At 45.8% G+C, this 21,590-nt stretch overlaps 1 protein-coding gene across 2 annotated transcripts in view; it reads right to left on the bottom strand.

Moving 5' to 3' along the window:
• Nucleotides 1-8,048, bottom strand: part of WIF1 (Wnt inhibitory factor 1) — a 57,472-nt gene extending 49,424 nt beyond the window's left edge. For both annotated transcript variants that reach the window (XM_074951737.1, XM_074951728.1), the window contains exons 1-2: nucleotides 7,821-8,048; nucleotides 7,259-7,398 (exon numbers count right to left, since the gene is read on the bottom strand). In XM_074951737.1, coding sequence (XP_074807838.1) covers nucleotides 7,259-7,398; nucleotides 7,821-7,962 — 282 coding nt within the window. In that variant the 5' untranslated portion in view covers nucleotides 7,963-8,048. The remainder of the gene's footprint in view (nucleotides 1-7,258; nucleotides 7,399-7,820) is intronic.
• Between the last annotated feature and the right edge of the window lie 13,542 nt (nucleotides 8,049-21,590).

Here is a 21,590-nt window from a genome sequence, read left to right as displayed (position 1 = left end):
CTGGCATTGATTCCCCCACCCCCATACCTTGTTGGTAGTCTTAGAAAGAAAACCAAGGATTGAAGGGGCATAAAGAATGAATTGCAAGAGGTGCTCCCTCTAGAACACAGCTGAACCAGGTCAGCAGGGGAAAGTGAGGAACCTCACACTATTATATTGTGTACACTGTACTGTACTATTATGTGGCTAAACACAAGATTAATGCTCCAGGCTGTCAATCTAAAAGGATAAACTTAAAAAAAAGAACATCAGTATGGTTTTGGTTTCCCTGAAGAGAATCAGGAAATACGAGTTTGATCCTATAAGGAGCTGGGTGCCCTTAACTCCCATTGATGCCAGTAGTGTACATTCTGTGGGGGAGGAGACTATTCAGCATTTTGTAGGAGACACTCTGCACATTGCAGAATTGGGCCCTATAAAAGCATCACCCCAAAAATTAACATCAGTAGATCTTCCTCAGACTAACTACAGAAATAAAATAAGGTGTCCTTCACTAACCCAATGGGATTTTCTACCTCCAAAAAAGAATGTCTATATGAAATTTGTATCCTCACCCTGATTGGTATAATAGGCAGGAAATGTAACAGACTTTATGTGATCTTTCAAATCCACTTAAAGCATGGAAGTGGTAGATAATAGTTGCGTAGAATGGTGAAAACATTTTTCAAACTACTGTAAAAAGAAAACTCAGGTGGCTTTGAAAACTCATTACTCCTGACTAAGGTAGGCACAACATTAGAAATAAAACTGACCGAATGTAATGTAAACATTGTTAATATGACCTAATATTTTATCATTTCAAAAAATGTAGGTCAAATAACAGATCTATGCATAGCCTATGTGAGAATGGGGCCCCAGGTATATGTTTTAAATGTACATAAGATGCTTTGATAGGAATACTGTCAACACAAATTTGATCTGAAATTTAGATATTACAAAAATAAGATTTGCGCAATGCCTAGGGCCAAAACAAATGTTTTAATGTATTGATTGTTTTTACTGGAAACAGTTCTTATTATACAAATCATTCCATTGCACTGTTTGCAACCCTAACTTTACAGCATTCGGAACTTAAAAGGGAAACTGATTATAAACCAATGTGAAATTGATGTAATTCATTTTCCAAGTTGAGAGCACTGTAAAAATAAACAAACACAATAAGTAGTGAAAAGTAAATTGCGGTCTAAAATTCAAAGGCGTAGTTAGTAACCTAGGGAGAGATCTGTTTTTTCCAGTATATCGTTTTAAAGTTTGGTGTCCCTTTAATTCCAGTATTTGTCAACAGCTAGTTCTGTAAAAACATTGAAAGTTTTATACTTCCGCTTTTTTATTCAAAGCACATCTCTTTTGCTTTTAGAAATATTTTTAAAGAAAAAAATAAGCACTGAAAATTCCATTGAAGGGTTTATTTTCCACAACTTTACACTGCTGTGTAAAAAGTGTAATTGTGTAGTTTACATACATGCCATGTAAATTACTATGGAAACCAGATGTAGCTTATAAGGTGCCTTGTAAGTCATTTCTACTGAGCAATAAAGCCTTTTTTTTTTTTTTTGGCAAAACTTTGAGAGACTTACTGCTGTTTTCTATCAGCAGATAGAACAGATGGCTGGCACATGCATGCTTTACTAAATGAAGTGGGATCTCTATAGTATTACTCTTTGATCCCTGGTGGCATGTCTACAACACCAAGATGCAAAATACCACAGCAGAATAGAATCTAAATATTAAAGGTTTGGAGCTGTGCTTTTGATACAAAACCCCCCTTTTTAAAAATCATGCCCACAGTATGTAAACATATTCACATTTCACATTGAAATTGTGGTACAGAGGTCAGAAAACAAGGTATTTCCTCTGTTTGCTGACATGAAGCCACAGTGAAGGTACTACTGTAAATCCCAAGAGTCCAAAGTTTTGCAACCGCATTTATCATAACTTCCAAAACAGTCATAATTCCATTAGTAAAAAATGTGACCTGTACACCTTAGGTCATTTTAGAAATAATAAAAATTGCTGCTGTAATTGCTATGTACAAATGAGGTGTTTATGTAGGTTCAGTGATTCCTCTGAAATACTATTTGAACTGAAATCCACCATCTTTTGTTTTTCCTTTATTTTATCAGTGGTTTTGTAATATTTAAATGTGTTTCTCCCATTATGCCAATAATAGTATATAAAAATGAGTCTATTCACCTTCCTGAGGGAGGAAGCATCTAAATCTTTTAACATAGTCACATGTTTTCTTATTCCTTCATTCTGAGCCAGATTCTGATCTCAGTCACACAAGTATAAATATAAAGTAATTCCAATGAAGTGGGTTGAGTTATTTTGGATTTACCCCCATGTCGATGAGATCAGAATCAGCCTCTCTGAGTTGTAATTTTATCTCCTTTCCTAACCCTCCTTTTGCAAAACAGAAGGTATGCTGAAAAACATCATAGAGTGACATGCTCCCCAACTTGCCATACAGACTGGACACTGCTGCTGCAACATTCACAGTTACTGGTAACTGTTGGAGCAAAAAAACCCAACTTGTTTTTGATCTTGACTCTTCTTCTGCCCACTGAATTAATCAGACACTTATTTTGTTTTTATGATCCACTACTTACCGTCCATTCACTGACAAAGCCTTTGCTTTATGTTGATTCTGATCCTGCAAACACTCACATCTATGCTTAATTTTACTACCAAAGCAGTCCCACTGAAATCAGGGGGACTACACCCATTAGTAGAGTTAAGCATATGCATATGTGTTTGAAGGTTTGGAGCCTATATCCCCCTCATATATTGCTAAATACTGCTGAAGTGCTATTACCAACTGCATGCTCTAGGACTTTCCTCAAGTGGGCAAAGTAAAACATGTTGCAGCATAAGTTAGCACACTCGGGACTATTTTTCTCCAAATTAGGAAGGCTCAGCACACACATCCCCCAACATCGAGAAGAGAATAGACCCACAAGTCACTTATACCTTGTTTTGCAAAAATCTGCAGGATATAAAAATGAAGCAACACCAGTGACTTCTAGTGGTTACACAGATGTATGCAATGTATAATATTATCCAGTGGGAACTTTTTTTTTTTTAAACACAGAACATCTGTACAACATTCTGAAGTACAATTTTTCTACACATAAAACTACAGCTGTTATGAAGTTTACACAGCATAGGTAATACTGGGTGGAATTTTAATAAATAAGGTCCCTATCCTTCGATGGACTAAGCAGCTTAGTACCTGTGGCTCCTCTTGACCTCACTGGGTATTGAGGGTACTCACAACCTTCAAGTATCAGACTCTTAATTTAGTTCTCCCTCCCACAAAATTTGCCATAATTTTTGAAGTCCCTTATTTCCAGTGAGTTGCTCAAGAATTAAAAGAAACAAACATTTTTCATTTATTAATGAAAATGGCTTTAACAGTTCCTACATCAAAGAGATAATTTTTCCCAATATAGAAATAACAGAAATGTCCAACTGCAAAGATCACAATATTATAACTAGGGCATTTACATTTAGTATCTTTGTTCATCACTTCTAAACCAATTTACACAAAATACAAGAATAATCCAGTTCTTAAAATGTTAATTGTTCATTTCAATAAGCAATTAAGGTCTGACAGGAAGCTGATCTACCCAGCCATGCAGGACTATGAGGGGTTTCCAGACTCCAGGGCAGATTCTCCACTGCCCTGCACCTTGTGTCATCATTACAGCTGTGCAAAGTAGACATAAAACACTTCCATTCTAATGCGTTAGTGTTTTACACCCACATTGCATAGGTGTAAACTGGAATGCAAGCTGCATGGTAGCAGAGAATTGGCTCAAACAGTTGAAGCTCCTGGGACATAGGAGCTGCACAATAGTGTATGTATGGTTTCTAAGATCTGCTAGATCTGCAGGGGGACTAGCACATATTAGAAACCATGCATATGGTACTGTGTAGTTCATATGTCCCAGGAACTCTGGAACTCCCCAAGACCTCCTGCATAGCTCTGAGGCAAAACCATCTGGGTATAAGGACCATGAGAAGTCCAAAGACACATCATGGAATACATGTAGCTGCAGTTCTGGCAAGTAGAGGACCATGATGTGCTAATTAACAGCTATTAGATAAGAGGCAGTCTACTATTTATGGTTAATATATTTTTCTGAATAGCAAGAGTACAGGTATTTTTTTTCTTGTCAGTGTTATCAAAAAGCTAAGGAAATTCTCAGACAAAAACTAAGGCTGAGTAAAGGTTTCAAACACAAAGTACTCATGTGGAGTGTGCAAGGGACATTTGTAAAAGCACTTACATTTAAAGTAAAAAGAAAACATTTGAAAATGTGAATTTAAAGTAAAAACTTTTTTCAAATGTTGGAAAAATGGAGTTCTGTTACCACAAACAACTTTAATTTTGTCCTTTTAGCATTGCCATTAAGTTAAATTAGGTGCATGTACATGTTATTTCAAAATTATTATTCTTATTTATTTGTTTTACCATAGCGCCTAAGAACCCTAGTCATGGACCAGGACCCCAGTGTGCTAGATGCAGTACAGTGCTAATTAATATCGTTGCTTTGACTATGGACCGTCAAGATCTAGGGCAATCTTATTCTGGCTCCAACCCCTTTACACCAGGTAAAAACAGTATATAGAGACTGTCAAAAAGTTCCCACCAGGGGAAGATATCCTTAGCACAGAAACTGTGGAAGACAGATGTAAGGCTGGCCTCCGAGAACCTACTGGGACAGGAAGGGCATATTGGGGATGGGCCACAGCACACACTACTGTGGAGATTCCAGGGAGCACTGCAGAACCAGAGGGCAATCCAGAGAGGCTGCCAGAACTTAGACACGCTCCCCAGGCAGTTATACCAGGGGCCTCGCCAGCCCCTGGAACAGCCCAGGATTGGGAAGACATGAAGCTGGCTTAAAGTCATCATAGTCACCTCTGTCTGGCCTATGAGTTAGAACTCCTCACCTAATCTGCACTGATACATCATGTTTAAATATCCACAGCACTTGAAACAAACAGCTCAGATATACATACTCTGTATGCACAGGACGGAGGTGGATAGGGGCAGTTAGTTGTAAGTGATTACTAAACAGGATTATATGTTTTCCACCAAATGAATAGCCTATGTTATTTTTAGCATTTATTTGACTCATGAATGAAAGCTAACACTTCTTTAGAAACAGGAGGAGTGAGGCAGAGTTAAGGTTTTTTATAGTACTTTAGCTCCATATATTATTTTTTCCAATCATTTTTGTTTTACCTTACCTTAAAAATTCCAGAATTAAGGTTTGTGTTTTTAAAACATCAACATTTTTCTCCTTAAATAATTGCTATGTCTTATGCTTAACTAAATCCTTCCCTTCATCTTAATTTTTTTACCTGAAGTATGTAATAATCAATTATGCCAATCGGTTTTTGTAGAAATTAAACTCCTTCTATAGTTCTGATCTGATTTTGACATGGGAGATATTCAAATAGCATTTCTGTGTAGATGTACAGCCATTGAAAGTGTAGATTAATTATTTTTTTAATTTTAAAATATTTAAGCATGTCAAGGCAGTTTTAACTAATATGATTTCAGTAATAAATTAAAGATGAAGAGGAATGGTTTATTGAGCAGCTTTGTCACAGTTCAAATGGGATTTGATCCTGCAAGGTGGTGAATACTCTGACCCCAATCCAGTAGAGATGTTAAACACATGCTTAACTTTAAGCATGTGAGCAGTGCCATGCATTTCAAATGTTACAATCACAGCTTCCCAACAAACTGGTCACTGGGTTGCAGAAGAGGGGACTTAGAGCAGAAAAGAAAAAAGAGGACAGGGAAAAGGACTTGGGTTCTCTCTAATGTCTCAGTCCCATTACCCAGTAAGACATTTTTCCCCCATGGACAGCAGTACAATCATGTGTGTCCTAGGACATGTTAACTACAGCTAGTTACTTAAATAGCACTCTGTGGTATAACTTTTGTTTTCTATATAACTATAGATACAAACAGAACTCCTGTGACCTCAGTCCCCATACAAGTGACTTTGCTTCTCTGTGCCTCAGTCCTCATCTGTAAAATGGGGATGAAAGCACTTCCCTACCTCACAGCGGTGTTGTGACGATGAATATATTAAAGAGCACAAAGCATTCAGATACTATGGTAATGGGGCAATATAAGTACCTAACATAGATAGAAGGGTATGACAGCTGCTGTAAGAGATTTCCTGAATCATAAATGATCATTTTGCAAAAAAATGTTTCTAACCAATTGAAAACTCACATAGTTATAAAGTTGACCAAACTATAACCAAAATATTCACTGAATATTTTGAAAAGTACATGATTTTTTACTGAGTATTCTCTTGTATAAAATGCATAGACTGCTTTTTTTTAAAAAAAAGTTGTTTTATTTAGAATTCTTTTCTGTTAAGCTGAATATGTTTCCGTATCCATGATAACCTTAGATCAACATGATGCAGTGTTATGCAAATTGTACATATTTATCAGTCTTTCAAATTGTGCATGAAAGTATGTCATACTTTCTTATCTTTTCAGTAAAAAAATGTAATAGAGAATTGTGGGCTCAATAGATTGCAACGTTGCATAGTTTTGCCATTATACTTTGTAGAAATAGATCTAGGCAACACAGCTCCCATTTTAACACAACTATGCATATTGAAACAGCGTGTGTGTGTTTAACAAATGAGTCATAGTAGAGCTCCATATGCTAAAACCTTATGCTTTTTAAAAAAATAAAATAACAAAATTGTATCCACATTATGGACTGTTGGGCTGTAAAATTTCATTTAAGGCTAGCTAATGTCTTCCTCATGAGCTTGTGTTGTCTAACCATGCTCATCTTGTTGGTTCTTTTATCCTTAGTTTATCGGCAAAGAAAGCATACTCTCCTTCTTAAAATCCCATTTTAAAATTTACTTCTTCCAAGAATTTTCCTTATGATAATTTCCACATCAATAATGTGTCCACAGCCCTTCCATGTTACCCCATGTTTTATGTTGTCTGAATTAAATTATAAACTCTTTGGGTTAAGGACAGTGTTTCATTCTGACTTTTTTTTTTTTAACACGATACATTTTCCATGCTAGATAAATAATTCCTATAACAGGTGATTCTAAATCAAGGGCTCATTCTTTACTGTCTTTTTGGCACATATCAGAAATAGTTTCCTAAAATATTCTAAAAACTAAATATTTGCCTCTGCTGAACATATTTCAAGAGGTTTTTTTTTCTTCTTCCAAGCTCAGTCTGTACCTACCCTTCCTGTTGCTTGCCAGGTAAAATTCATAGAGTGGATATTGACTGGAATAGCTGGCATCCTCTGCTGGGCTTTTCTGAAATCATGAGTGAATGGGGCCATTTTCCCCTCTGAAACAATCAGAATATCCTCTTCAAAGCCTGTAAAACAAAAATATACAGACTAGAAAGAGAGGGAAATGAAGCAGGATTCTCATGTATGATGAAAAACATTTACTGTAGAGGAATGTTTATTCTCGCTATCACCTACTTCTTGGGAAGACTAACCACTGGGATAAACTTTCCCATTCCTATGCGACAAACAACAATACTGTTTGAACCACCTAAAGTTTCCACTGGCACTTTGGTGTTCACGGATAAACCACAGAGCTCAAGTGCGTCTTTCTGGAGGGCGACGCCTTGCAGCAGGAGCCCCACTAGCGCAGGTTAACAAACTGCTTGGAGAAGTGACTCACTGAAGCCTCTAAGCAGGGCGATTTCACGGGGCTGGAAAACACGTTGCTGAAGCACCTCCAGGGAGAAAGAGCCGGTGCTCATGCGAGGGGCGTAGAGCCCCAACTTACCTATCAGGACTCTGGCTTGATGAGCATCAATCCACATGTAGAGAGTGTCCTCTTGCCGCTGCGCTGCCCGCGCCGGCAGAGCCCAGAGGCTCAGGATGCTGCAGAGCCCGAGCGCCGAGCAGAGGGCGCTCGGACCGGCCATGCTGCCGCTGCCGCTGCTGCTCCGAAAGGCGCCGGGCGCTCCCTCGCGCTGCCGTGCCCTGGCCCTCGCCCTGGCCCGCGCGCACACGCCGCGGGTCTCCGCGCCGACTGGCTCCGGCAGCGCCGGGCGGGCTGCCTGGCTGGCCGCGGGGGGTGGGCTCGCCCGCTGGCAGCCGCGAGCGGGGCTGGGAGTCGGGCTGAGCGCGGCTGCGGGGGGACGTGCCTGGGGCAAGGCACCGGCACCCAGCGCTGCCGCGGAGCCCCACTAGGAGGCGCCGGGAGCAGGGAAGCGAGGCCGGGCTGGCCGCGCGGCTCCGCCAGAGGGGGCCGGAGGAGCCCGCCGGGTCCCTCCCTTGCTCGCCCGCACTTCCCGGTGCTCGGCAGGGAGGCGAGGGGAGACGTGGGGAGGGAGCTGGGTGCCGGCGTGGAGCGGGTGTGGGAGGCGCAGGTGGGGGAGGATCTGGGGATGGAGGCGCAGGTGGGGGTGGGAGGAACTGGGGAGGGGGGTCCAGGGAGGCGTTAGGTGGGGGATCAGTGGCAGGTAGATACCTGGGTGGGGTGAGTAGAGGGGCTAATGGAGGGGTGGGTGTATTGAGTGCTGGGCTTGGGGTGAGTATAAAGGTAATGGAGCAGGAGGGGTGTGTGGGGGACAGTGGGTGGGGGTGAGCACAGGGGGTGATGGAGCAGGTGGGGTGTATGGAGGACACAGGCTGGGGATGAGTACAGGGGGTAATGGAGCAGGTGGGTGTGTGTGTATTGAGGACACCGGCTGGGGGTGAGCACAGGGGGTGATGGAGCAGGAGGGGTGTGTGGGGGACGGAGGGTGGGGGTGAACACAGGGGGTGATGGAGCAGGTGGAGTGTACTGAGGACACAGGCTGGGGGTGAGCACAGGGGCTGATGGAGCAGGTGGGGTGTGTGTGTATTGAGGACCCAGGCTGGGGATGAGTACCGGGGGGATAATGGAGCAGGAGGGGTGTGTGAGACACAGGGCAGGGTGAGCACAGGGGGTAACGGAACAGGGTGGGGTGTATTGAAGACTCAGGGCAAGGGTGAGTACGGGGGGTAATGGAGCAGGTGGAGAGTGAGTGGACACAGGGTGGGGTGAGTACAGGGAATAATGGAGCAGGGTGGAGTGTGCAGGGGACATGGTGGGGTGAGTACAGGGAGTAATGGAGTGGGTGGGGTGTGGAGGGGACACAGGGTGGGGATGAGTACAGGGCGTAATGGAGCAGGCGCATAGGGGCTGGAACACCTGTACAAGGTTTAGAGTTTGGTTGAATGGCTCTCAGCACCCACACTATACAAATTGTTCCAGCACCCCTGAGCAGGTGTGTTGGAAACATGGCTTAATGATCTCTGTACAGCGAGGTGTGTGGTGGAGGGAGCTGCCCTTTCTTAGCACATGGTGGTACGCTGCTGGGGTCACTGTTGAGGTACACACTGCCCAGTGTTCATTCAGTGTGTGTTCTAGGACACACCATCTAACCCTGTGTCTTTCTCACGTGCCTTTGTGCAAGGCTCCCAGTCCCTCTGGCTCCCGGGACTTGTAGTGAGTGAGTGTACACTGGGCGAGGTGGCTGGGGTTAGTGAAAGGTCCTGTACACACAGAAGCTGCTGCAGCCCAGGCTGCCTCCTGGCTTGTGGCTCAGCCTTACCCAAATCGTATTTACCAACAGTGCATCATGTAGTTTCATCTGACGTTGAAGTTTCCCCACCACTTTGTTTCCGTAACCCCTTTTTTAGCAAAGTACAGTAGCACGTGCCCTACCTAGCCCTTCCTTCAAGAGGACTTTGCTCTGCGGGCTAAAGACAAAGAATGATGCAGTTTACAAATCTTTTAAATAATCAGTCCTCTGATACCAGCAGCCCTTTGCTTTACCAACTGACACCTACTCTGCATGCATTTGATTGTGGCTTTACTCAACCTGTACCCTGCAAGCCGATTTGCACTGCTACCTCCTACAGTGCCTACCCCCTTTAAAGTCAGTGGGGTTCTGCACATGCCCATTATTAGTGCCTTTGGTCATAAGGAATTTAGGGCAGGCATTTTGTCTCATGCACCTGGAAAGTGTAGTGTGCATTTATGATGCTATATATTATCAAATTATTATAATTTGCATTGCAGTAGTACTTAAAAGTCCCTTGTTAATAAGATAAATATAATTAAAATAGGCAATTCTGCAAAATCATGACTCCTTGCAATAAGGAATTTTCTAAATGCACATTGACAGTACACTAAATTTAGGTTTAGTATTGGAGAAATGTGAACCAAACGACATGTGTGTGCAATTGGGCAGCGCCAGTGGCACATGGGCCTTCAGCAGAGCCGTGTGCTCCAGTGAACCTTTCCCTGAACCCAACAAAGGCAAAGTGCCAGCTTGCTATAGCAGCCTTCCAACTACACAAGCTAGTGACTTGTGAGTACAAGCATTACAGCGTTTTCTTGTTTTGGTATATGGATGCATTGGTGAATCTGGGACAAATACCACTAAGGAGCAATCAAGCTCTATCTTGCACTTGGACAAATGATATAGTGTAATGGATGCTTTTTGAAAATATCAAAGTAATGTTGCAATTTACATAGAAATCATAGCTTAACTAACAGACAAACTAAGTACAGCAGGTCAAAAATTTCTATTAAAATGTTTTTAAATGAAAAACAGACTTTTTAAACCAATTTTTCACAGAATACTTTTTTCCCTAATGTTTTTGTTTTGTTGTGGGTTTTTTAATGAAAAGCTGAAAGCCAAACATTTTGGTTTTCAAGAGCTAGAAACTGGCCTTTGGGGGAAAGGGAAGGATTGTTTGTTGTAAAAAAAAAAAATGGTTTTCAGATATAATTTTTAAAAAATATTATCAAAAATATTATTGGAAAATACTATTTTCCAGCCAGGTTTATAATTATGATTAAACATACTTTCAAAACTCAGTTCTTAATATCATGGAAAGCAATGACAAATCAGATGTGCATCAAGACAGAGCTTTACAAGAATGGCATATTGTGTATCAGCTGGTGCAAATACTCTGTGCAAAAAAAAAAGACTGTATTCATTTGTCTTTATGTGTGGAATATGTATATTGATATCTGGATTAATAATATTAATTTTTTTAAAGAGTTTTGCTTTAGAATGGCAACCAACCTGTAATTTATAGGAGACTAGGAGGAAACTTTCTCTGGGGGAAGATTATCCCATAAGTGCCTACTGTGGTATTTCTTCCATCATTTGTGACACATTTGATCCTGGAATAGAAAGACAACTGCTCTAATCCAGTATGGTAGTTCCAATGTTTATTTCCTACCTTATTTCTGTTATTTTGACTGAATGTCTTTTAAATTTGTCAGAATATATTCAGTATACTATTTATTACATCTCAGAATTACCCATACAAGTATATTTGGTTTTTAAAAACAGAAACTAATAGATGTACTCTTACTCTGAATTTTCCATGGTTTTACATTTTTGCTTGAAGATGCTTTCAGAATAAAGGTGAATAAACTAAATGCAGCATTATAGTTCACCATAATTGTAATGTTGGCCTGCTTTAAAACTACTCTATATGTTTTTAAAGTATTTAATCTTAATTTTCACAAATTATGAACATTGACATCCAAGGATTTTGTAAAATAACCGAAGCATGGATAGTATTCCTCTCCCCTTCTTTTGCACCTACCATTTTAACAGGATTTTGTAATAACAAAAGCTCTCAGTGCAAGGAGGCCCTCTACAGGCTGATTTGATCAATAGCAAATTGCTGAAGGACTGAATCTTCTTCCAAAAGTTTAGTGAAGGATAACAAGCACATCAAATCATGACAAAACAAAACAAAAATCATTTTTATTGGGGGTTTCTGGAGGACGGTTATATTCTCTTTAGCAGCAGAAACTTTTCATACTGTTTTTTTTTTTAAGAACAGTGACAGTAGCCCACTGGCGTCTGAGCATGGTTTCTCCTTTTTGTGTCTGACCCCAGCTAGACATCAGCCCCAGAAGTTCCATTTTTTTCTGTTTATTTGCCTTGTACACAGCTATGTTACCATCCTACTCCTTTGGCCTGGAAAGCTGAAAATCTGTCTTCCCTGAACCCAGTGCCAATAGCATTCTTTGAAGAAGGTGTTCATGCAAAAAACAGCCTTCGTTTTTCTTTAAACGCCAAATCAGACAGCTAAAGAAATAACCCTTCCATGGCTGTGGTTTTTCAGGAATCTTTTCCACAATCAGCATGGTGATACATACGCAGCCATTATTTGACTATATTGGGGGACAGTAAGTGTTTCTGGGGGGACCAGAAGGAGGGGCCAGCTGGCACAAGTTAGAGCAGCACCCCTCCATAATCCCCCACATAACCAGGTCACACAGATCTTTTGAGTCTTCTATAGCTTAACACCAACATCATGAATTGCACCAAGAAACTTACTGAAAGCCACTGCAGATCCTAAAACAGTGGTATAATGTGCTCCCAATATGAAAGTCCGATTAGTGAGCAGATAGCTGCATACTGCACTAGTTTAAGTTTCTCAGTAGTCTCAAGGTATTGAGTGCCTTACAGTAATCTGCAGCAGTGGCTCTCAACCTTTCCAGACTACTGTACCCCTTTCAGGAGGCTGATTTGTCTTGCGTACCCCAAGATTTACATCACTTAAAAACTACTTGCTTACAAAATCAGACATAAAAATACAAGTGTCAGAGCACACTATTACTGAAAAATTGCTCACTTTCTCATTTTTACCATATATTATAAAATCAGTCAATTAGAATATAAATACTGTACTTACATTTCAGTGTATAGTATATAGAGCAGTATAAACAAGTCATTGCCTGTATGAAATTTTAGTTGGTACTGACTTCGCTAGTGCTTTCTACGTAGCCTGTTGTAAAACAAGGCAAATATCTAGAGGAGTTGATGTACCCCTTGAAAGACCTCTGCATACCCCTGGTTGAGAACCACTGATCTACTGTCTTGAGATGACAAAGGCATGGAAAATTGTGGTAAAGTACACATAAAAAGCAAAACAAAAAACAAAAAAACCTACCCAATTCTCACCACATGCAGGTGAAAAAAGTGCCCTTAGCTACAGCACCCAAGAGCAGCCCAGGATGTAACAGCACAACTAAGTTGCTTACCAGTGTTACAAATTGTGGGTACATTCATTTGGTGGGGGTGCTAATATAAGTTTTGCCAGTTCTTCCATCTGTTGATATATGTTACATGGCACTGTCCAAAAAGACAGTGAATAGATGCCAATTCAGTGTTTCTGTTCTGGCATAGTTCTAAGCACTATACTAGTTACGCTTCTCCAGCAAGAATCTAATTATCCCCCTTAAAACTTGTTAAAACATGAGACCTGGTACTTTATGGATCACTCCTTCAGCAATTAAATAGGACTTAATTCCAACAGATAACCCTGTAAATACCTTTCAACAAGTGTGGAGCAAGAACTGTTGGATTTAGGGAGACAAGCTTTCTATAGAATATTGTAGGTGTCATATGAATTTGCCAAAGTAAGCAATTATAATTCAGGAGGCACCACAGCACTCGCAAAAGCCTACATCTATGATGAGTTCTATTAACTAATCTGTTAAGGATATAGGCAGACTGAAGATAAACTCAGATGCTGTACTCTCTCAAATAGCAATACAATGTGTGGCATCCTCTCTCCCTGAGCCTGTGGGGAAGGGTTATCTCAATAAAAATCAATATTCTGCCTAGGCTCCTCTACATTCCAAGCAGTCTAGCTGTATAATCCCTCCATTTTAGAAAATATAATAATATCATTTAAAAGACTCCAAATCCCCAAGGGGATCCCAGACCTACAAAATTGTTATGATGTTCTCATCATGTCAGAGATATCAAACCATTTCCAGCATTCTAATACCTTTATACACACATGGGTGGAAATTGAATGTGTATTAATGTAGCCAATTTTCCCTGCGGGTCCACTCAGTTTCTCTTTTTCTCCAGTGGAGAAAAACAAGTCAGCTGCATGAAGGGTCTGGGCTATCCTAGCAAAGAGGTATCAATTTCATCCTTGCCATCATGCAAGAGCATCTATTTGGGGCAATCCAGACTTGCAGATTGAGAACAAACCTATAATTTGGAGCACTGGCTGAGCAGGGGGATCATATGGATTTCTTAATTAGTCAGTGATGAGCACTTTGGCCCTTTTCTAATGCTAAAGTAATGTTCTGACCTGCAGCTGTCAGTGAAGTGGCAGTACATAAAACTGAAGGCATGTCTATGCAGCCCTGAAGTTTAGGTCATTAGTGTGAACTCAGAACCTTTATGTTCATACCTCAGTGCCCACATGGGGGAGTTACAGCTCAGCTCTTTGCTGCACACTGCTATTCACACCCAGAAGGTCTGAACTACAGGGCAATATAGATAGACATGCCTAGGGCTTAAATTCTCATAGAGTATTTCCCAGAGCCCCTCTATTATCCCCCTCCCTCCCAACACCATGAAAACTGCAGGGCAGTTGAAAATATTTACCAGAGTTCTGCTCCAGACAGCTCCAGCTGAATTTAAGCACTGGACATGCCCTTAGACCAGGGGTCGGCAACCTTTCAGAAGTGGTATGCCAAGTGTTCATTTATTCACTTTAATTTAAGGTTTCGCGTGCCAGTAATACATTTTAATGATTTTAGAAGGTCTCTCTCTATAAGTCTATATTTTATATAACTAAACTATTGTCCTATATATCATAAACAAGGTTTTCAAAATGTTTAAGACGCTTCATTTAAAATTAAATTAAAATGCTGATCTTACGCCGCCGGCCTGCTCAGCCCGCTGCCGGCCTGGGATTCCGTTCACCTAGGTCGGCAGTGGGCTGAGCGGGGCCTGCGGCCGGGACCCTGGCTGGCAAGGGGTCAGCAGCCAGAACCTCAGACTGGCAGCGGGCTGAGCAGGGCTGGCGGCCGGGACCCCAGACCAGCAGTGGGCTGAGCGGCTCAGCCCGCTGCCACTCAGCCCGCTGCCGGTCTGGGGTTCTGTCCACCGGCTCCTGCCAGCCAGGGTCCCGGCTGCCCAGCCCGCTGCCAGTCTGGGATCCCGGCCCTGCCCACATAGAGTGGGTACCTACCTTCTCCCTGGTTCTAGGCCATTCTCTTCCTCTCTCTCTGCACTGAGCTGAGGGTGGGAGTGCACTGAGCACAGGGCTGGGGGTGAAGGAGCAGGCTGGGGGTTGGGGTGTAGGGTCTGGCCAGGAGCTAGAATGAGGGAGGGGGCTTAGGGTTGGGGCAGGAGGTTTGGGTGTGGAGCACTTATCTGGGAAGCTCCCATTTGGTGCGAGGGGTGCAGGTGGGAATGTGGGCGACGCAAGAGCCAGGGCATGGGGTGTGGGGGGGCAGGGGGTTTGGGGGGGGTGCTGGAGTCAGGGCTCGGGTCGTGGGGGGTGCAAGGGTCAGGGCAGGAGGCTGGGGTGTGTGGAAGGTGCAGGGGTCCGGGCAGAGGGCTGGGGGCGTGTGAGGGGGGTGCAGGGGTCCGGGCAGAGGGCTGGGGGTATGTGTGGGGGGGTGCAGGGGTCAGGGTAGAGGGCTGGGGGTGTGTGAGTGGGGTGCAGGGGTCAGGGCAGAGGGCTGGGGGTGTGGGCTAGGGTCCTGGGGTTGTTCCCAGCCCCCTGCCCAGAGCGGCTCACGGCAGGGGGCTGGAGGGGATATGTTCTGATTCTACCCCCCTTCCCCAAGGCCCCGTCCCCACCTCTTCTCCGCCTCCTCCCTGGAGCAGCAAGCGTGCTCCCTTGCAAGGGCCATCAGCTGATCCAGGGCAGGGAGGGAGAGGAGGAGGGGCAGGAACCCAGCATGCTGGGGAAAGAGGTGGGGGAGAGGGAAGCTTGCCTGCCCTGCAGCAGCAGCCGGCAGGACCAAGCTTCTTCACCCTGCCCCCCCCAGGGGGCGGAGAAGAGCAGGCCGGGGCGGGCAGGATTTTTAATGGCACGCTACTGCCTGCTGGGGTCCCAGCCTGGGTTCGTCAGCTGGCTGAGTGGAGCCGGCGGCCGGGACCTGGCAGGCAGCAGCATGCCATTAAAAATTGGCTCGCGTGCCGTCTTTGGCCCTCGTGCCATAGGTTGCCGACCCCTGCCTTAGACCCTTGCTAATATAGCAATTTGGTCTGGATTCCCCAGATTCCCTGTTAGAAGCCCCGGAACTACTGGGACCTTAGAAATACTTCATAAACTCTTCAGGCCCAAGTCCATGATGTCTACTTTGTTAAGGAAGAGGAACTCCATTTGTCTGGCGTTCTCTGTGAAAGCGTGGGATGGGATTTATCAAAGCCCTTTAAAGAATCCCAGTGGCAGAGCATATTATGTAATATTAACAATGCTTCTGTGCATCTGAGGTTATGCTTGATACAGCAAGAGATTTTATTCAAAATGCATTGGACACCACTGAGGTTGCACAAAATAAAAGGCCTTTATCCTCTGATGTTTGTTGGCCCTGTACCAAAGAAAAAGGAACTCTGATGCATATGCTATGGGACTGTCCAACAGGCAGGCATCTGTGGAAAAAGGTGGACACAAGAGTTAAAATAGTGCTCAGCTTTAGCAGCCAAACCCCAATCCAAAATTCTTTCCTATTTACCTACTAAGCTGGGTTTAACACCGTGTGAAGGAGCAGAGAAACTGCTGCCTTGCACAGCAGGGGTTAAAGAAAACCTGTAGATTCAGCCAGCCCCGCCCTGCTACCTGCTATCCGTGCAGCCAATGCCATGCCTGGAGGGGGGGAAAAAGAAGGGAGCCTGGCTCAGTCAGGCACTGACTTGTGAGGAGGCAGGAGCTCCCAGTTTGCCTGCCTGAAGGGATGGAGCAGCAACCTGCCAGCCAATGCAGCCACTGGAGACAAGTAAGCCTTCCTCTTGCCCAGGGGAGCCTGCAGATAAGCCTCAACTGTGGGGTAACTAGACTAGAGGGGCCATGCCCCAAACTAATGAGATTTTAATAGGAAGTAGCCCAGCGAAAGAGCCCATTGAAGGCTCTATCACAAGTGGTGGAGAATGTGGACAATGCCCTAGTCCCTGCTGAAGGGGATTTTTTTTTAAAAAGAGAGGGAGAGCCCAAAATAACAAAAGGAAAAAACCATGAATGGAGATGGAACAGCTGCTGAAGTGGATGACCAAACATAACGCCCACCATAAAGAGCAACAGAAGCAGCTTCTGCAGCGGATGGTGACGCAGCAGCAACAGCTAGTTTGCGAATTGGCAGCCCGGCAGCAGCAGCTGGTTCAGCAAGTGGCCTCCATTTTGCAACCCAGCGCTCCAGCAGAGTTGACTAACTCTGCCCCTATCAGACTTGCCATGATGGGGCCTGATGATGATCCTAAGGCTTTTTTAGAAACTTTTGAGCAGGTGGCCATGGTAGCCCAGTGGCCCCGAGACCAGTGGGCTGCAGTGTTGGCCCTGTATTTAATCGGGGTACCACAGGCCACATATCGTGCGTTAGACCCAGTCACCGCCCAGGAATGTGCCTGAGTTAAGGTAGTCATCCTTGACACCCTAGAGATCTCTGAGGAGACGTTTCATCGACGCTTCTGGGGGGAGCAGTACCCATCGGCTAGGCTCCCTGTAAGCTGCACAGCTGCGCAGCAGGCTATTTAGGGCTGCACAGGTCCCCCAGCTTGGCCCCTCTGGAGCTGCTGGGGAGGGGAGACCTTCCTCTGGACCAGTTGGGCCCAGCCCTGCCGGAGCTGCGAGAGGTGCCGCTCCACACCAGCCCAGGTGCTACTGTGGGGAGAGAGAACTGTGGGGAGTCCTCTCTCCCTGCTGTAGCCCTGGGGCAGTCAGCACCCCAAACCCCTCATCCCCAGCCCCACCCCGGAGCATGCACCCCTAGCCAGAGCCCTCACCCCCCCACACCCAAACCCTCTGCCCTAGCCCTGAGCCCCCTCCAGCACCCCAGAACCCACACCCCCTGCCCCACCCCAAAGCCTGCATCCCACACCCCAACCCTCTGCTCCAGCCCTGAGCCCCCACCCACACCGCAATCCCCTCATCCCTGACCCCACCCCAGAGTGTGCAACCCTAGCCGGAGCCCTCACCCCCCCACACCCAAACCCTCTGCCCTAGCCCTGAGCCCCGTCCCACACCCCAGAACCTACACCCCCTGCCCCACCCCAAAGCCTGCACCCCCACACCCAAACCCTCTGCTCCAGCCCTGAGCCCCCTCCCACACCCCAGAACCTACAACCCCTGCCCCACCCCAAAGCCTGCACCCCCACACCCAAACCCTCTGCTCCAGCCCTGAGCCCCCTCCCTAACTCCAATCCCCTCATCCCCGACCCCACCCCAGAGCCTGCACCCCCCAGCCGGAGCCCTCACCCCCCGCACCCTGCCCCTGCCCAGAGTCCCCTCCCGCACTCCAAACCCCTCAGCCCCAACCTACCACATGAATTTTGTTATGTGCACCAATATGGAGATGATTCTGCAGATGAGTGGAAAAAATTAGAGGGAACACTGCCCACCGGGAGCCTGACCACACGTGGTTGCCCAGAAGATGCAGGACTCATGCTGGAGATGGCTCAAACCTGAAGAGAAGATGAGAGTGCAGTGGTCCTGCTGGAGCAGTTTGTCCAGATCCTGCCCCCTGGGGGAAGAGAATGTGTGTTGCGGCACCATCCTGAAACAATGATGGATGCCATCCAGCTCACTGAGAATTACCTAACTGCCAAGTCTCCTGTGATGTCACCCTCCCCCAGGGATCGTCTGGGACCAAGAGCCCTGTGCTGTCAAAGGATGGAACCACCTGTGGACCCCAGATCCTTAAGGAATATAGACATGCCCCCCCCCACCCCGTACCAGAGCCCCAGAGGGCTCGAGGGCAAAGAGGCACCAGGGTCCCCCACCCCAGAGACCTAGTACCATTTACTCGTACTCCAGTTCGAGACACCACAGGCCCACCAGAGGCACATCAAGGAGCCTTCCCTGGCCCGGAACTTGGGGAGGCCTGTGGGGACTAGAACAACCGAGTACCTAGACAGGAAACTCCACGCATCACCCAAGATCAGGGTCGGTGTTTCATGTGTGGCCATTCTGGGCACTGGTCCAGAGACTGTCCTTATATGGAATGTAGCTTTTGGAAGATCTGCACTCCATGGACACGAGCATGCCAAGGGGAGCCAGCCAAACTGACCATCCTGCTGCAGGTAAATGGGAGAGAAGTGATGGGGCTGGTAGATTTGGGGAGTGCCCAGACCCTTGTACAAAGTGCAGTTGTTCCTAATCCAGGCCCAATTCAGGGCACCGTCATGTTACACTATGTGCATGGAGACGTGAGGGCCTACCCCCGCACAGAAGTGACTTTAAAGGTGGGGAGATAGGAAGATCCCCTGATGGTTGGTCTTGCCCTGATGCTTGCCTACCCCGTTATTTTAGGCAGGGACTGGAGCTACTTTGGAGAATTGTTAACCAAGCTGGTGGGAATCCCTTCCGATGGCCAGGGGGCCCTACCTCCAGCCACAGGACGACCTGAAGTGGCAAGCCTTGCAAGTGTGCAGGAGGTTACAGACCCTGGTGAAGGGACATCCTGGTCTTCAGTTCCAATCCAGCCAGATCAGGCCTCCTCCCAGCTGGAAGGGGAGCCCATCCTCGGACCCGAATTGGAGATTCTGACTCTCCTGTTGGACTTTGTGGGAGAGCAACAGGCTGACGACACACTGAGTCGAGCATATGCCCAGCTGGCAGTGGTAAATGAGGCGACCGTTGAACCCCATCAAGTGGGATGGTTCCCACATTTTGAGATTCAGGGTGACCATCTATACCACTTAGAGAAAGACCTGCAGACCGAAGAGATTCAACATCCGCTCTTGGAGCTCAGCCTCTAACAGAAGGAGTTTATGCAACCCGCCGCTAGGCACCTTGAGAGGGAAAAGACATTAGCTCGGATTCTGGCCTGGTTCTTTTGGCCGGGGATCTACAGAGAGGTGGTGGATTTCTGTGCCTCCTGCCCAGAGTGCCAGCTCACTGCACCTTGGCCAGCTGAGAAAGCCCCTTTGATCCCTCTCCTGCCTATGGGCTTATCTGCTTTGAGCGGATTGGAGTTGACATAGTCGGCCCTCTGGAGAGGAGTGCTACCGGATACTGGTTCATTCTCATTAAAGTGGACTATGTGACCCGGTATTCTGAAGCCGTGCTCTTATGTTCTCTGAATGCCAAAAGGGTGGCAATGGAACTTATGAATACCTTTGCCCAAGTCGCGGTGCTCTGGGAAATCTTGATAGATCAAGGAACAAACTTTATGTACCAGACGATCAAGCAATTCTGCCGTTTACTAAAAATCAAGACTCTACAAACAGCTGTATACCACCCCCAAACAGACAGCCTGGTAGAACGCTTTAACAGAACCCTATAAACTATGCTCCGAAGATTTGTCCTGGTGGATGTCCGACATTGGGACCAGCTTCTCCCTCCTCTCCTGTTCGCGGTCCGGGAGGTTCCCCAGTCTTCCACTGGCTTCTCACCATTTGAGGTTTTATATGGGAGGCATCCCCAAGGGATTTTTGGACCTCGTTTGAGAAATGTGGGAGGGGCAACCATCCCAAACCACCAGTGTGGTATAGTATGTCTTGAGCCTGCAGGTGAAACTTGAGGCTGTAGGCTCATTTGCCAGGGAGAACCTCCTACATGCCCAAGAAACCCAACAAGCTGCCTACAATAAACGGACCTGCTTTTGGGAGTTTCAGCTTGGTGGTAGGATACTGTTGTTGCTGCCCAGCTCAGAGTCAAAGCTCCTAGCCCGCTGATAGGGGTGATCTGACGTGTGGGAATAGGTGAACTATGAAATCAAGCAACCCGACAAATGTACGGCACAACAAATCTACCATGTGAACCTTTTAAAATAGTGGAAAGCCCAGGAAGGCTTACTAATAGCTCCCTATCTACCACAGCCTGAACTAGGCCTGCTTGGGGAGGCTTCAACTGCAGGAGTGGTCAAGGTTGGGGACAACTTTACCCCAGAACAGAGAAGTCAGGCGCAGCAAGTAATCACTGCCTTCTCTTCCATTCTTTTGGCCCGACCAGGGCAGACTCACCTGATAACCCATCATATTCAGATGGTACCAGGAGTTAAGGTCAGAGAAAACCCTTGGTCCCTTCCCCAGAAACTAAGAGAGACCATGAAACAGGAACTCCTGTCAATGCTAGTGTTAGGGGTGACTGAGGAGTCTTTCAGTGACTGGAAAAGCCCCGTGGTACTGGTCCCTAAGCCCGATGGAAGTACCTGCTTTGCATTGACGTCTGCAAGGTCAACGCCATATCAAAGTTTGATGCATACCTGATGCCACGTGTGGATGAGCTGCTCGACCAGCTAGGAAAGGCAGAGTACATCACCACCCTGGACTTAACAAAGGGATATTGGCAGATCCCCCTTACACCCGAGTCCAGGGAAAAGACAGCTTTCTCCACCCCCTTCGGGCTTTTCCAGTTCCAGACCATGCCCTTCAGTTTGCATGGGGCCCCTGCCACATTTCAGCAACTAATGGACCACATTCTCCACCCGCATAGCCAGTATGCAGCTGCCTACCTAGAGGACGTGGTGGTTTATAGTCACGACTGACAGAACCATTTAGAACATGTGACCACAGTGCTATAGTCCCTCAAGGAGGCCGGCCTGATGGCAAACCCTGCTAAATGTCACCTCAGG

This window comes from Natator depressus, chromosome 1 (assembly GCF_965152275.1).
Source record: "Natator depressus isolate rNatDep1 chromosome 1, rNatDep2.hap1, whole genome shotgun sequence".
Classification (NCBI taxonomy): domain Eukaryota; kingdom Metazoa; phylum Chordata; order Testudines; family Cheloniidae; genus Natator; species Natator depressus.
Note: the sequence above shows the minus strand (reverse complement) of the source record. Positions and strands in the feature narration are given on the sequence as shown.